Genomic DNA, 16106 nt, shown 5'->3' on the forward strand with positions numbered 1-16106 from the left:
CTTAACAGGATTGTTAAGCTGCACAAGCAAGGCCTCTCGCCACCATCACTACCTTGTTTGAACGCAGAAAGACAGTCATTTTACATAACCTGAGGGCTATGAGAAACTAATGCGAATACCTGTAATTTTCCCCTGATCTTAAGAATTTGTTCAGGTGTGTATATTTAATCTGTATTTTGATTTGTTTACAAACTGACTGCATGTTGTCTGCTCTTTCACAGGTTTCTGCATGTTTGTGCTGAGTTTAGTGAAGAAACATTACCGCCTACAGTTTTATATGGTGTGTATCAGCAAAGTAACCCCCTTGTCCTCCTCTTTTTTCTCCTCCACTAAGCCTTCTATCCACATCCTTCCGCTGCTTCATTCTTTACAATCTCACACTATCTCTGTAACTATTTCTGTCATTTGCGAAAAAAGACAACTGCTATTGGCAGACTAGGGCCCGACTGATGTGGGATTATGGAGACTGATAACGAATAAAGAACAAAAGAAATTACTGATATGTGCAACCATTATCTATAGTTGTGAAATCTTGTGCAGGACTAAAAAAAGATCCTTTTTATATTAATTATGCCAATATGACTATCTATAGGTACAAAAGAAGGCCAATTTCTTGAACAAATAACTCACTTTATTGAAAATTATTCAACATTGTCATACAATGACTATTTGAATATAGACCACGATGAAATGGTAAATTAAACAAGGCAGAGGTGCTGGAGCGCTCGCTGCTGGAAACATTACATTTGCATCTACTTATGTGTTGTAAAAAGTTGTTTTAATATTGGCACATATCAGAAAATATATACGCTGAGCCGATATATCAATTATGCCAGTGATAGGCCCATGGTAAAAAAGTTAGCGGATGATATGTATCGGCTAATGGATATAGTAGTTGGGCCCTAATACAGATGGGTGAAAAATAGAAGGAAAAATCATTAGTGAAAAAAATAAGTTAACAGTGTTGTTTCACTGAAGGGTCTTGCGAGTATGCTCATGATTTGAATTAGTTACAGCAAGTGGGTGGCACTATCAGTGGAGGATATAATAGTTCAACTCAAACAAACACACATGCGCGGGTGCACACATTGGAATGCCACTTGTCTGATTGATGTGGCCTTTAAATAGCACTTCTCATATAACACCATTGACTTAAGACCAGCCTCTTCCTGGTCTATGGTGCAAACTTTACCTGGTGTTCTCAAATAGCAATGCACCATGTTTACATCGGACCATGCCTCATTAGCATAGTGAAGCACCTGTCAGCACAGGTGGAACACATGTTAATTTGTTAGTTAAACGGAAACTAGCAATGATATTCTTGAACAAGTGCCACTTTGTGTCATGCTTAGAATAGGGCCCTTCCTCTTTTTTCAACAGGCTAGTCTTCACAAAGGAACACCACCTGTGTGATTTTTGAAGCCTAAATGGCAAGGCAAGGCAAGGCAATTTTATTTGTAGAGCCCGTTTTCACCAACAGTTTGTCTCAAAGGGCTTCACATGGCATCATAACAACATCCTCTGCCCTTAGACCCTCACATCGACTGAGGAAAAACTGTGATGTAAATGTGATCTTTACAAGTATCAAAGCTAACGTTTAGCTGGAAACTGATCAATCAATCAATCAAGTGTTAATTCAAAAGCCTGAAGTCACAAATCAGAATTTACCTTAAGGGGCTTTATAATTGTACACATAGGGCTAGGGTTACATCCTGACCTTCGACAATTGGTCAGCAGTAGGTAGCCCGTGAGCAAAAATGGGCCCCCCAGCAATGACATCTGGTCTGCTAGATTATTTGAATAATATATCTGACTATTAAAGTTACCTGTTTTATTTCTTTACTTACCTGAAAATAAAACCACAAAAACTTTCAAGCTGAATTGAAAGCATTTATTCTCATAACTGCTGAATGAAATTCAAAGTATTATGTTGCTTCAATACCCACATGAGAGCATCTGTGTGGCAGGTAACTTTATGTTGAGATATGATACCTCTGATGCCTGCACTGTGCATAGCTTACTGCCAGTGCTTGAATTTTGTGAGTTTTTGTGTGTTCTGTGTTCTGTTGAGAAACAGGCACAGTCTGTGTTGTTGTGATTTCTGTGCTCTGCTGTTATTCTGACTCAAACGCTGGAAAAGTATCAGTGGCTGCACCACTCCCACTCTTATTAAGAGCTATGATCTCGTGAACATCAGCTGATCTCTCTTCTCTCTCTCTCTCTCTCTCCTCTCTTTCTCTCTCTCCCTCCCCCTGATCAAACAATAAACCAGACAGAGAAGTCCAGTAAGACTCAAAGTCAGAGATAGAAATGAATGGATGTGTTGATCTATATCGTCCATAGCAGCAATAAACGTACTTAATCTTGCACAATTTGAGACACCCAAACTTAATTGCCAACCCATGCCTAAGACCGTCATTCAGGGTGAGGTATGACTTCAGACTACACCAAAGAGGCATTACCAAGCTTTGTGCTTTTTTTTATTTACAGTGTGATGATATTTAATGTCCCTGATAGCCTCTGTAGTCTTGACTTGCCACTGGTAGCAGTTCTTGTTTTTAAGACACAGAAAATACTTCAATATTTTTGAGTGTGTTTGAGAACTATGAACTGACATATTTCATGCTGTAACAATACATCTTTAGAAATTTTCAACCTCGTGTGAAACACAGACCCTAGTTGAGGTATTTCTGACTTCTTAGATGGTACTCCACCAGTCAAAACATTGCACAATAGGACATATTTTACTAGAATGGAAGTAATTCTTCCAGTAGACTTCCCCAGAGCCTTGTACTTTTGAAACTGTTCTCACAGCACTTGAAGGCTCCACACTTTACTTCTAAAACATATGGTGAGATGGTAATAGGCCTTGTCCCTTTTTAAGGCTTTCCATACTATGTCTATATTGATTTGCCAAACACCAGCAGATGTTGGTGTTCCTAAAACACTTGATTTTTCCTTGAATTTGTCACCCATCTGTATATTTCCCTTTATCTGTCATTTGACTCACTGTGTCCACAATATTATACAGAATTTGTCTCTAATAATTGAAGTAGGCCTGTAGTGGTGCTTTTTTAAACTTTTATTTCAATATTATTGTCTCAAACTAACTTCACCTTCAAAATTTGATTTACTAATACATTTTCATAAGATAAATCATTTTATATGTATTAAATATATATTTTATTTTCGACTGCCACATTTAAGCAAGGAGGATATTTTCTGTATGCAGTCCTGCTTCATTTAGATGTTGTGGTAGTGTTTTATGTCAATCATTTTTTTGCATGTATCTTTACAAATACTTTTTTTAACATATGTGACTTAAAGAAAAATTTGTTCTGCACCTTCTACCTGCTTGTCTAGCATGCCTCTACTGTACCATGTTTGTTTCTGAGTGTCATTGTTCTTCTGTGGTGCAGCATCGTCAGTGTTAATCAACTCGTCAGTTTGTTTGTATGATTCCACTGTTTCTGAGCAGGCGCTACAACATTCCAGTGCAGTGACACTTTGGTGTTTGCGTCTGTGTTTGCCATTCCAGTTTGCTTGGACCCATGTGACCCTGTTGATTGTGGTAACTCAGTCCCACCTTGTCATTCAGAACCTGTTTGAAGGAATGATCTGGTAAGCAGGACACAGATAGGCCTCAGGAAGCTTCCTTGTTGTCTTTGACCGTCACTGACTGCACATGTGTTGTCGCAAGTGTTTTTTCTTGTTGTGAGGCTGTAGTTGCTGGCTTTTAAAAATACTCAGATATGGACAGGAAAAAAACAAATTTCATGTAAAAGATATGCATATTTTGCTTTAAAGCTGTAGTGCAGAATATTTGTCTTCTGGTTGTGAGAGGTATTACAATCACCTGTCGACATGTAATAGGCTCTGCATAGCCTGCTCTCTTTACTGATCCAGCTGCAAAACAGTCACACATCCCCCAAGCAAAGATTTGTGTTACCATCAGAATTTGTTCCAGTTGGTTTGATTAAATTTGGAAACTTTAGAAGAGCCACACAATTATATTACTGCCACTAATAAAAAGTCCTTGCCATGAAATTCAGAGATTTACCTGGTGACGATAAGGCTAATGAATATGAATGAATATTATTTGAATATATGATGAACAATAGTTTTAAATTCGCTTTGGCTATGACTTTTTTCAATATCCTGCAACCACAGCCCAATAAGGCAACCCTTTTAATCATTGTGAGTTTACCCTCCAACTCTGAATAGTGTTGGCATTTGTTTTTTCCAGGTTTGACAGGCGTTTTATTTTGCAGGTTCATTGTCCCCATTTCCATTGTGATCTGCAACGATATCATGGCCTATCTATTTGGCTTCTTTTTTGGAAGGACTCCACTGATCAAGGTAAAGAGATTGTATCATAAATAAGTCATGTGCGATGTATTGTATGTTTCAAGAGCAATTGTCAGAAAGTGCTTCACACTGTAAAACAAAAATACAGAGCTAAAACATCACAAAAGCAGAAATAGACATCAAATAAAAACATTTCACAAAAGTAGACCCAAATGAGTCTTGAGCTGCTTTTTAAAACTGTCTTTAGATGAAATCGTATGTCCACTGGGGTAAGTTCCAATGTCGAGGAGGCACAACCTCAAGCAGACTACCTTTAGTTTTTAGCTGGATCAAGGAAATACCAGCAACCTTGATCATAACACCTTGGTGACATGTTGGTGTCAAACAGCTATAGTTGATCCAGGATGCAGGTAGCACTCTGAAGGGGATCCAAAGTATTTAATATAGGATCCTGCATTAGATAGGAAAACAGTGGAGAACAATTAGTGTCAAACATAAAATTATGATAATTCCAGTATGTATTGATTTTGGTCATTTTCAATGTCTATAAAAAGCCATAAGATTAAATTGTGTTAAATTTAGGCCTGCACTATGTATAGTAAGAGTAATTTTATTATCCTTGATAAAAAAGATAGAGTTACAAAAAAGATTAAGTTGTTGTATCCCATTTAAGTGAATTAAGGGCTAAACAGGCTAGAGGGCTGGATTTTAGGAAGTCTGTTGTGTGCTTGCCCTATTCTCCTTTGCTGTCCCATAGTTTGTGCTCAGAAGCCAAACATTTTTTAGGGACCTATTTTTCCCCGTTCCTCCTGTATTGTACATTGCCAGTTAACCCTATCAAGTTGTCCTGGTTGTTGCTCCACCCCCTCTGCTATTCTCTGGTGTACCACTGACTACCACATGTTTTCTCCATCTCATATGGAGTTGGACACTCCTTTCCAATGATGACAAGGAGGATCATGCTATTTTCCCTAGTTACCCTCTCCCCAAACAGGCCCCCTGACTGCCTGATAGGTCACTGGACTCCCTGGATGCCTTGAAGCAGAGCTTTTTGTGCTTTATGTGCCACTGAGCAGCTTTCCATATGAATCATTTCAATCCCTGCCTTTCATACCATGTCCAGTTCTGTTTATACATACACGTGTGTGCATGTAGGATACATATAAGATGGCCTCTAACTGAGTTCCATAAATTCATATCCAATTTTTCCATATTAATTTCATGTTCATCTCATGACTGCATTAATGTCCTTTTCTTGGCTTTATCCAGCCACTGGTCCGTCAAACTAAGGATACCCACTGGACGAAGATTAGATGACCATTAGTCTCTCTGTGAAAGTGCTCTCCTGTTCTTCAAATGACAGAATGCTACTGGGTCAAACACTGTTCTTAAATACATTAGGATTAAATTGTATAATCCCTTAGAAGTTTAAGTCTGTTGTATGAGGGCACGTCTACAATGGCTATTTAGATGGAGAGCTTTTGAGTGGCCAAGAGAAGAGGATTTTAGCAAGAAAAGTGGTTGATTGTCCTGAAAATCACATGTAGTTTGTGGAAAAGTGGGTTAAAAGTTGGTCTGAAAGGCAGTCTCTGTTTCTGTCTCCAACCCTCTGGCAGCTTTCACCCAAGAAGACTTGGGAGGGCTTCATTGGAGGTTTCTTCTCCACTGTGGTCTTTGGCTTCATTGTGAGTATGCTACCTTTGCTTTTACGATAATTTTACATGGCCTGTATTTCTTTCTAAGAGATAGAAAACTGTGTGGTTTATTTTGCATGTTGTTTGCAGTAGAAAAGCTCATACAGATTGCACACCTAATTTATGGCCGTCATTGTATGTTACAAAAGAAAAGAAACAAAACATTGGCTAAAGCCTGTTAAATAAAATGTTTGTCTCAATCACATGCTAACTAAAGCAGAAAATATTTTTTGGTCCTGATTGAATTATTTGTAGCATCTCAGCAATGTTCTTGGCTGTCACTGATAATTTCTAGGTGTGTGGCTGGTAAATTTCTCATATTTTTGAGAATACTTTATTTACTTTTTTCCTGTTGTGCCCTCAGCTGGCATACCTTCTGTCTCAGTTCCAGTACTTTGTGTGTCCCGTGGGCTTCAACAGTGAGACCAATGGTTTTACAATTGAATGCGAGCCTTCAGATATATTTGTGATGCAAGAATACACACTTCCTTCTGTCATACAAAACACAATAGGATGGGTAAGACATGGATTTCTCTTGCTTTACTTGAAAATGTCGTTGTGCCTTTTTATCAGTGAAGATCATTTAAATATGACAAATGTTTTACATTTTGCATCATGTTTTTTTGCATTTTTGAACTGCAATACATAACCATGCTTTGTTGAACGTACCTGCAGACACAATTGGCCGTGTCTCTGAGTGGGAAGCTGGATGAGTGTATGTGTCTTGACTGCCCTAGAGCAGCAGAGTGACTGCAGAAAACAACAAAGGCAGCTTGCCAGGGTGAATGGGGGGGGGACATTAAGAAAAAAAAAATTGCAATACTTATTTTACACAAAATTTGTAGTTGTCAAATCAAGTCAAGTCAGTTTTATTTGTATAGCGCCAAATCACAACAAAAGTTATCTCATGACACTTTACAGGTAGAGCAGGTCTAGTACCACACTCCTTCAATGAATCTACACCCAACAATTCTCCATCAGCAAGCACATCCTGCAACAGCAGCGACGAAAACCTTCCTTTTAACAGGGAGGAACGTCGAGCAGACCCAGGCTCAATGGGAACAGCCTTCTGCTTTTGGGGGGGGGGGGGGTGCAAGGGAGTAGGGCTGAGACAAAGACAGATCATGGAGGAAGACAGATATACAGAAAGAAAGAGAGGGGCAGAGATAAAGAGAGAGAGAAAGGAAAGGAACTGATGGACAGACGGGGACGTGAGCAGGTGGAGCTACGGGTGGCAGCTTGAGCCTCCTCAGGTCTGCAGCCTCCTCCAGCAGCACCTGGGATCTGGGATGAGGGGAGAAGAAGAGGAGTTAGTAACACGCATGAGTAGTATTTATGTATAACACTTTTCCTCTGTAACAATGGGACATGACACTGAATTTAGCGCCAATGGAATCGCTTCCTTAAATCTAGCTACAGCCGGATCAGACAAACATCTGGAAACCACCGTGTTCCTGAGTGGAGTGTAGCTGATTAGTGCAAATTCAAAAGTGATTAATTGATGGTCTGATAAAAGGGCATTCTGTGGAAATACGACTAGATATTCAGCTTCAATTCCATATGTTAGGACGAGGTTTAGGGTGTGGTTGTGACAGTGAGTCGGTTCATGAACAGACTGATGGAAACCAATTGTGTCTAAAAGAGACATAAATGCAGTACCCAGACTGTCGTTATCAACATCCACATGAATATTGAAGTCACCTACAATAATGACTTTATCTGTTTTAAGAACCAAACTGGATATAAACTCTGAGAATTCAGAGTAAGGACCAGGAGGGCGGTACACACTAATAAATAAGAGTGGCTGTAGAGTTTTCTAGGCTGGATGAGACAAACTGAGAATAGGGCTTTCAAATGAACTGAAACTTATTTTGCGTTTTGGGATTTATTACTAAACTTTTGTCAAAAATGGCAGCGACTCCACCTCCTCGGCCAGAGCATCAAGGGATATGAGTATTAATGTGACTGGGAGGAATGGATTCATTTAGACTAACATACTCATCATCACACAGCCTGGTTTCAGTGAGACAAAAAAAGTCAATGCAGTTGTCAGATATTTATTTGTTTACTAAAACAGTTTTTTGCATCAGAGATCTGATATTTAATAGTCCACATCTAATTTTCATATTCTTTTGAGATAGTTCGGTGGTCGTATTAGTTTTGATTAGTAATACCCAACTTAAACAGTTTTCTTGAATTATGAATAGATGAAGTATTCACTTACTCGCCCACCCACCCACTCTTAATCATCATTACTGATGCACAGATGTCTACATTTATGCTCCTTTAGAAACTAAACAGAATGTGGTCCGTACTCCTTTGTGAATCAGATCAAGAAGTTATTTTCTTAATATCACTTTTCAAAATTTGTCTCATCTTACCATCTCTCTTTTTAGAAAACGGTGACCCTCTACCCCTTCCAGATACACAGCATCTTCCTGTCCTCGTTTGCGTCCCTTATTGGGCCATTTGGTGGCTTCTTTGCTAGTGGATTCAAGCGAGCTTTCAAAATCAAAGTAAATAAATCTTTTTCAAATGTTTTTGTCTCCTCTTTACACATCTGGCCTTGACCCTGTCTCTTCTCCTTTTAAGGACTTTGCTAGCACCATCCCTGGCCATGGTGGCATCATGGACCGTTTTGACTGTCAGTACCTGATGGCCACCTTCGTACATGTCTACATAGCGAGCTTCATCAGGTAAGAATACCATGTGATGTACATACCTTATTTACAGAGTTCATACATGGCTCGATCAATAAATTTCCATGACTTTGTCTTTGAGGAAAACTTAATAAATAGATGGATATGTATGTTTTCTGAAATGTCCGTTTAAGCATGAAAGGTAAACAGAAATGTTCATGTCAAACTGGGCAGCCAGTTTATACTGAAGTCACCTTTAACAACTGTTTGGTGTTTCAATCAATATAACAAAATTGAACTGAAAGCACTGTTAGTGCAGCAAAGTAAAGGAAATTAAAAATTGGATTTTGTTTCTTTGAGTGTTGTCTACACTGTCAACCACAGTTTTAGTTTTGACACCAACATTTTCAAATGATATTTGCTGCAGGGATGTTACATTGTGCATTGAAATATTTTCAGCGACTGAAATCAAATCTTACTAATCTTTCAAGCTTTTTTGTTTTCACTATGATAATGATTAATATCCTCCACAATCTCATTTATAGTCTTGTTTAGCCACCAGTTACTAACCACTGTTCTGAAGACACTTACATGATTCAAAATTCACAAGTGCAGTATATATTTACTTATTTTGCGCAATACTGTGAACCATCAACCTTATGTCAGACATCCAAAAAAAAACAAAAACCCAAGGACTGACTCTGAGATGAGGGAGGTTTAACGCCAAGTACTGGTTTGTAGGACTTATTCCACCACTTATCTATGGCTCTGCTGGTGTTGACCCTGGTCCCACTGTTATTGTTTTTCTTTTTTTAGGGGGCCGAACCCTAGCAAAGTGCTGCAGCAGCTGCTGATGCTGCAGCCTGAACAGCAGCTTGGCATCTTCCACACCCTGCACTCCCACCTGAGAGATAAAGGCATGCTGCCCCCCGCTGTCTCCAAAGCAGAGTGAAGAGCTGCCAGCCTCTCAGTGTTATGACTGGAGACAGTGTGTGCATTGATTTTGTGCAAGCGTGTACAGCAGACACACACACACACACACACACACACACACACACACACACACACACACACACACACACACACACACACTCTGAGTACAGTTGTAAGTTGTGTTGGATCCCAGACCTCCCTCAGAGTGTCCAATCTCATTCTGTTGGCTCTTCATCCAAGTTCCAACGAAATCATGAACCTGAAGTAGCTCTCCAGACCATGTGGATTAACTATATACTAAAACAGAAAAATATCCCAACAACAAGAAAAAAACATTTGCTGGCATTATACATAGGCTGGCACAGCAACAAACGATCCTGCAGATTCTATCTTTAAGAAGAAAAAATGTCCCATCAAAGGTACATGGACTTTCCGCATTTTGCTTTCTCAGCACAGGTGGATGGTGGATGTTCAATTTCCATTTGGACAGCAGATATTGCACTGACCTAAGCTGAACGTGGCTTTAAGAAACTTTAACCAGCATAAACTGGGCCCAAAGTGTTGGGCTGTGGACCTGAGCTACATCGGAAAAGACTGTTGACCATCTTGGTTTTAGGGTGGCAGAGGCTCTAATGCAGCAGGGTCATCAAACATAGTGTAGACACTGTTTTAGAGACTAAGCTCTATTTAATGATCTTAATCTCACAGCATATCCAAACATGTAGCATGTAAGCGTGTCCTGTCATGGGCTGCCTCTAAATGAAGCTGTTTAGTCTCCCCCTCCTCAAACTTAAGCTTTTAGCATCTTAATTTAGATAACCTGCACAATAAAAGATTGACTGTAGGCATGCTTACTCAGAAAATGAAGCATCAGTGGCACACTCAGAACACTAATGTACATAAATATAGTGAAAATACTTAGCTGAGCAATTAGCTAATACCTCTATCTCTCCCTCTCGGTCCATATACATATATATGTGGATGTATGTATATATAGATATATATATCTATAGATATATAGATATATATACACGTGTCTATATATATAGACACGTGTCTATATATGTATATATATGTGTATGAGTATGTATGCTTGTCATGTATATATATGTATATATATATAGACACACCCATATATGTGTATATATACACACGTATGTGTGTATTTATATATATATATATATATTATGTAAAATTTATTTATGAGAAATGATGTGCAAAATTGTGAAATAACTAATCTGGTGAGCATTAAACAGTTAGCCTTTAGAGATTGGTTTAAATTGGTTGTTTAAGGATTTAAAGGATGTTCTAAGTGAGATAGTTAAGTTGGGGATAGTTCAACATTTTGGGAAATACCCTTTTTAATTATCCACCTCCTATCTCCTCATATACGCACTGATTTTTATTGGATTTTTTGTTTGTTTGTTTGACTTTTTGAATGAACAGGTTCAATGAGTAGGATTACATTACTACAGGTACTACAGGTGTGCTTCAGCAAAACTCAAGTTTACATTTACTTTTTTCCTGTTTGACTGTGAGATGTCGAGGACTGAAGTTTAAATTTGTTGAACTTGAACTTTGCCTACAAAACCTGGTGGAAAATCAGCTCACATGGCTGCCACACTACCTTGTACAGTACTTTGCACTGCATAAGGACAAACTTTTGCTGTGAAACCCTCCAGTGGTTACCAGCAACCAATGGTGATGCTGCACTAATGTGCTGTGTAGACAGAGTAATTCCCTCTTGACCAGGGCTGCCCCAACTTTTCTATTGAAATTTAATGGTAGACAAGAGGCCAAAAGCAAACACTAACATACAAATTGGTCCCCAAGTTCCCTTAACTAAATATAATTTAAGAATTTTTGTACTTCGTCTACATCCTGTGCAAAGTATTATTATCCTGCCTCATCAGATTATGAAACAAATAATTGATTAGGGATCCTACATATTTAAAAAGACATTTACCTTGCAAATTAAAAGCAGTTTAACGATTATCTTTCATTAGATTTTTTGAAATTAATTTTAATTTGTTGTTCTTATTAGGATTGTTATTGACCCCTGAAGTTGAGTGAGTGGCCCATAGAGAGAGAAAAAAATAATTTAGGTTCTAGGAGATATAATTTGTTCTCTCAGTTTAGTTATTTTTCAATTTTTTGAACAAGTTATATATTGTACCTTAGACTAACTAAATCATGTGAACAAGTATCTTATCGCCTTGCGATATATTTTTCCTCTCTATGCCTACAAAAAAAATCCCCTTGTCCACTCTGGGGCCTCATATGTTTTTTGATTGTTTTTTTAAGAACATTTGCTGTAAAACTTACTTCCTGCCCATTTGTTGGTAGGAGATCCAAGACATGCTGAGCTTGTGACCCCATGGCTCTAGGATTCATAGGAACACCCATTTGGCTTTTGGCTGTCAGACATCACAATGATGTTCCAGCATTTACTTTTATTCACAAATAAAAAAGCACAACAAAACAACATGAAGATCCACCCATTTTCCCATCATTAGGTACCTGCAGCTGCTGTAAATGGATGAACTTTAAACATAGAGGGCCATGTGTTACGAATGATGCCAGCTAGTGGTCGGTCAAGCACAAGTGTAATTGTTAGTTTCAAGCTAGCGTGAATGACGTTTTCACGTCAAGTGCCCTCATCCTTTCACTAGTGCTGGCAGGTGCTTTAGTATTTTAATTATGCACGGTCTGGTGTTATGTGATAAGTGCTATTTAAAGAACACGTCAAACTGACAATTAGATTGTAGACTGACACCCGATAATGTGGAAACTTGGGCTGTTACCACCTCCCAGGCCTGTGTCACCTCTGATGGTTCAGGTGGATTCCTGCTGCTCACGTAACACAAGGCGTGCTTGTACTTATACCTGTTGTATGAAGAGGTAGATTTCTTCAGATGAGAAGCGTTCACTACTCCCTAGTTGAAATATGTGTGCCACTGAAATAGCAACACGCTAAATACTTGCCCAACCTTGGCTTCAAAGGGGACAACACAAGGCATTCTGGTCAGTTTGATTGATGTCACACTCAAAACATATCCATGAATAATCAGATGTCTAATAACTGCCTCTTTGGGCTGTGCCTCCTTGTTTGTGGTCTGATTCGGTGCCCTCTAAATACCAAAATGAAGCTTAACACGTAATGAATGCATGGCACATACATAGTGCCATCTGCCAAGGGCCTGGCACCAAAGATCACTCAAGTAGGGCCCAGAGTGCTTCTGTTACTAGTGGCATCAGAGCCCAGATCTCCCACGTTGGAAATATGAAGTGAGTCATTATCAAACAGTAGTAAATAAGCTGCTATGTAGCCTTTTTAATTTATACACAAATGAATGATACCAAAACAGATATGGATCTCAAACATCATTCGCCAAGAGCACCTTAAGTCATCATGAACTTCCTTCAGTCACCAAACAGCCAACAGGTTGCATCGAGTCATTATAAATATGACTGTTCATCAAAAGCTGAACAATGAAAAACACAAACAATGTATTAACATATCTATGTTTTTAAATAATATAACTGATGGCTTAATTATACATTTCCCTCTACAGTCTGTAATCAGAAAAGATCCTTTTTTGCAGTGGCCTAGTGTGTTTGATTGATTAAAAGAACTGATTCCTGATTGACATACGGCTTGTATGTGTCTACCATGAATCAAGATTTTAACCGCAAGCATTAACTGGTCAAAATCTTGGTTCAACAGTTAACCAATTAATGTGGACATCCTTACAACAGAGTGAACTCCCCATTTTCTCCTACTTGTCTCAAAGATAGTACTTAATAGTTCTATTGTTCTTGACCCTCTACTATCATCTATGTGAGTTAGGAACACATGACTATTTCCCAAAATATTGAACTATTTACAAGACTGGTCCTCAGTTATCTAGTTAACCAATCATTTTAGTTGCACTGTAGCTTTGGGCTTCCCAAATAATTCTTAAAATCCTTTTATAGAGTCTCTTTGGTTTAAATTTTGAGTATAGGCTGCAATGTAATTGGCTAGTGTTGCACACTGGAGTGATGCATAAACCTGCATAAAAGCTGAGCATATATGGACTCTACATTTATAGTGTGTATATGTGTTGCACATTGACATATCATGAAGTATATTGTAGGTAGGTTGTTTGTTAATTTTCTATCATATGCAAGTTTCCTTAGAACATGGATGACATAATTGAACTGTACAGAATATCTGTGTAATTGGGGATTGATCATATGTTCACAAGTGTGATGGATCAGTTAAAGCATGCTAAAGGCTGATGCTTGCAGAGAGTCACTGACCTTTCCATGGAAAAATGTTTACCAAAGCACTGTCTTAACACTGATTTTCTTCAGTTTTTGGAAAAGCTCCAGGACTCCGATCCAAAATGGTCTCCATCCCCTCCTGGATCTGAAAACTCCCAAATGAGGAGAGTTAAGGACTGGGTTCGTGCTGATATCCATGGCCTGTGCAATGTTTCACTTTATCTCTTCACTTTTGGGAGGTTTTTCACTGAACAGGATGCTATAATTTATCTGTCCTCTTTATTTTCATGTTTCTATGTAGCATTTTTTTGTGTTTTCTCCCATGCTGAGATGAATGGGGGCTGGGTAGATTTTTTTGGGACCAGCTGAATTGTACTGTAAATCTTAACTTTCTTTTTACAGGTATTTACTGTATGTTGCATCCTTCAATGGCCAGTGGGGCTGCAGGAAAATGTGAATCATGACATCTTGACATAATGGTTATCTCACGAGTCTTATTTAAAAAAATTGGACCATTAACCTTGAAATACCAAGGTTGTATGCCTCTGTGAGTTGTTCGCTCTCAAGTGTTTTCCATTGATCCTTGAGGCCCAATGGATGGTTGAGCCAAATCTTAAAAAATCCCCCAAAGGTACTCCAGTGATAAGAAGGGGATGGATGGACAGCTTGAGACATACAGTTTAAAAATACATCTCGGATGCTTAATATTTAGACAGGACTTTATATAGATAACATTAGTTAAAGTGCTTTACTGGTGACTGTACTGCATAGAGGAAAAAGAAGCTCACATAGATATGGGAATTCATATTATTTACGATTATTGGTGCAGCCCTACTGTCCAACAAACACACTAAACAAGGTGAAACATAGAATTTGAGCTCAATATCTATGATTTTCAAACTAAAGTAATTTGACCAAAGATGTGACATGAACAGGTGATTATTATTATAGAAAGTCTGGTGTGTGCTACTTGGATAGTACTTGTTGTGATACCTCCATGAGTTATTGTGATCAGGTATGTTATAATCCTTTTTTAATAATTAGAATCAATTCAAACAAAATATTAAATAGACAGTGTATTGTAGAATAGACTGGATTACTGTAGTGTGTCCACGTGGTAACACAATCAGTAAACGTGTCTGGCTTTCTCAGTTTTGCATGGAACAAGAATGGCCTTGCTTGCATCGAATGGATTAAATAGATGCATTACAGGTTCAAGTACAGATAAAGTATATTTTACCAGTTAAGAAACATTTTTGAAATGTGGATTTAAAAGCTCTGGTTAATTAATTGATCAATTTGATGATGTTCTAAAATATATTAATATTTTGCAAATATATTTAAAAAAAAATTAAAATGTTGGTATATTCGTTGCTTCTTTCACATCTCTAAAGTAACATTCAACGCCAAAATAATTGTTGGAATAAATTGCGTTGGAAGTCCAATCATAAAATAGAAAGTTTGATAACTTATGAGGCAATTTTTCTGGACAGAATCAGGGCTGTCACCGACCAAAGGTTTACGGACAACAAGAGGCTTATTTTGGTGGCATAATCCAGTTCTACAGATGAAGGGGTATTTGAAGTTCAAGTGCAAACTGGTTTAAGGTGGTGCACAACATAACAGGAGGACAGAAAAAGCGGTCATTGGTAGCGCAAATGCCAGCTCACGATGCACTGAAGATATCCCTCTGCATTTCTTTTATCATTTTGTGTAAATGTTTGATTTGCTTAAAGTGGAAATCTTTTCTAATGAGAATACAGAGCTCTTGGAGTGGAGAATATTTAATTGTAGAGTCTGTATATCGAAGCAATACATAGTAATGGGGATACTGTAAAGCTGTCTACTGTATGGAGCTGAAAACCTCTTTCTTTAAAATGTTGAACATTTTGCTCAATTGCCATGTTTCATATTTTGTTAGTAAGGACATCAATTTCAGGTCCACCAATTGATCCTATATATTCTGCATTTTTAAACAGAATCCGACTGCATTTTTTAAAAATTTAATTCCTAAATGATAAAATGGATTTTAAGAAAAAGTGTTATTTTGGGTTTATTGCGGCTGCTTCTGAGTTATTTATTTTAATTGTCTGTTAAATGAATAAAAAAAGATGCTGCTGGGAGCTCTTTGAGGATGACGTTTAAAAGTTCATTTTTGAAAGTATTGCAGTTGTTTTTGGTTGTTTCTTTTTTCAGTTCTGATGCTAATATCAGAGCTCTTTTCTCTCTTGAATTTGGTCATTCTTGCTTGCTGATATGTTTA

The 16106-nt window shown here is 38.1% G+C and overlaps 1 protein-coding gene across 1 annotated transcript in view; it reads left to right on the forward strand.

The window, feature by feature from the left end:
- cds1 (CDP-diacylglycerol synthase (phosphatidate cytidylyltransferase) 1) overlaps window positions 1-15981 on the forward strand; it is a 58257-nt gene extending 42276 nt beyond the window's left edge. The window contains exons 6-13 of the mRNA XM_086206939.1: window positions 222-280; window positions 3539-3621; window positions 4272-4359; window positions 5925-5993; window positions 6367-6519; window positions 8399-8518; window positions 8595-8698; window positions 9458-15981. Coding sequence (XP_086063065.1) covers window positions 222-280; window positions 3539-3621; window positions 4272-4359; window positions 5925-5993; window positions 6367-6519; window positions 8399-8518; window positions 8595-8698; window positions 9458-9593 — 812 coding nt within the window. The 3' untranslated portion in view covers window positions 9594-15981. The remainder of the gene's footprint in view (window positions 1-221; window positions 281-3538; window positions 3622-4271; window positions 4360-5924; window positions 5994-6366; window positions 6520-8398; window positions 8519-8594; window positions 8699-9457) is intronic.
- The last annotated feature ends 125 nt before the right edge of the window (window positions 15982-16106 follow it).

The sequence above is a fragment of the Aulostomus chinensis genome, chromosome 6 (assembly GCF_037954235.1).
Source record: "Aulostomus chinensis isolate RoL2024-O1b breed Wild chromosome 6, RoL_Achi_v1.0, whole genome shotgun sequence".
In the NCBI taxonomy this organism is placed as follows: Eukaryota; Metazoa; Chordata; class Actinopteri; order Syngnathiformes; family Aulostomidae; genus Aulostomus; species Aulostomus chinensis.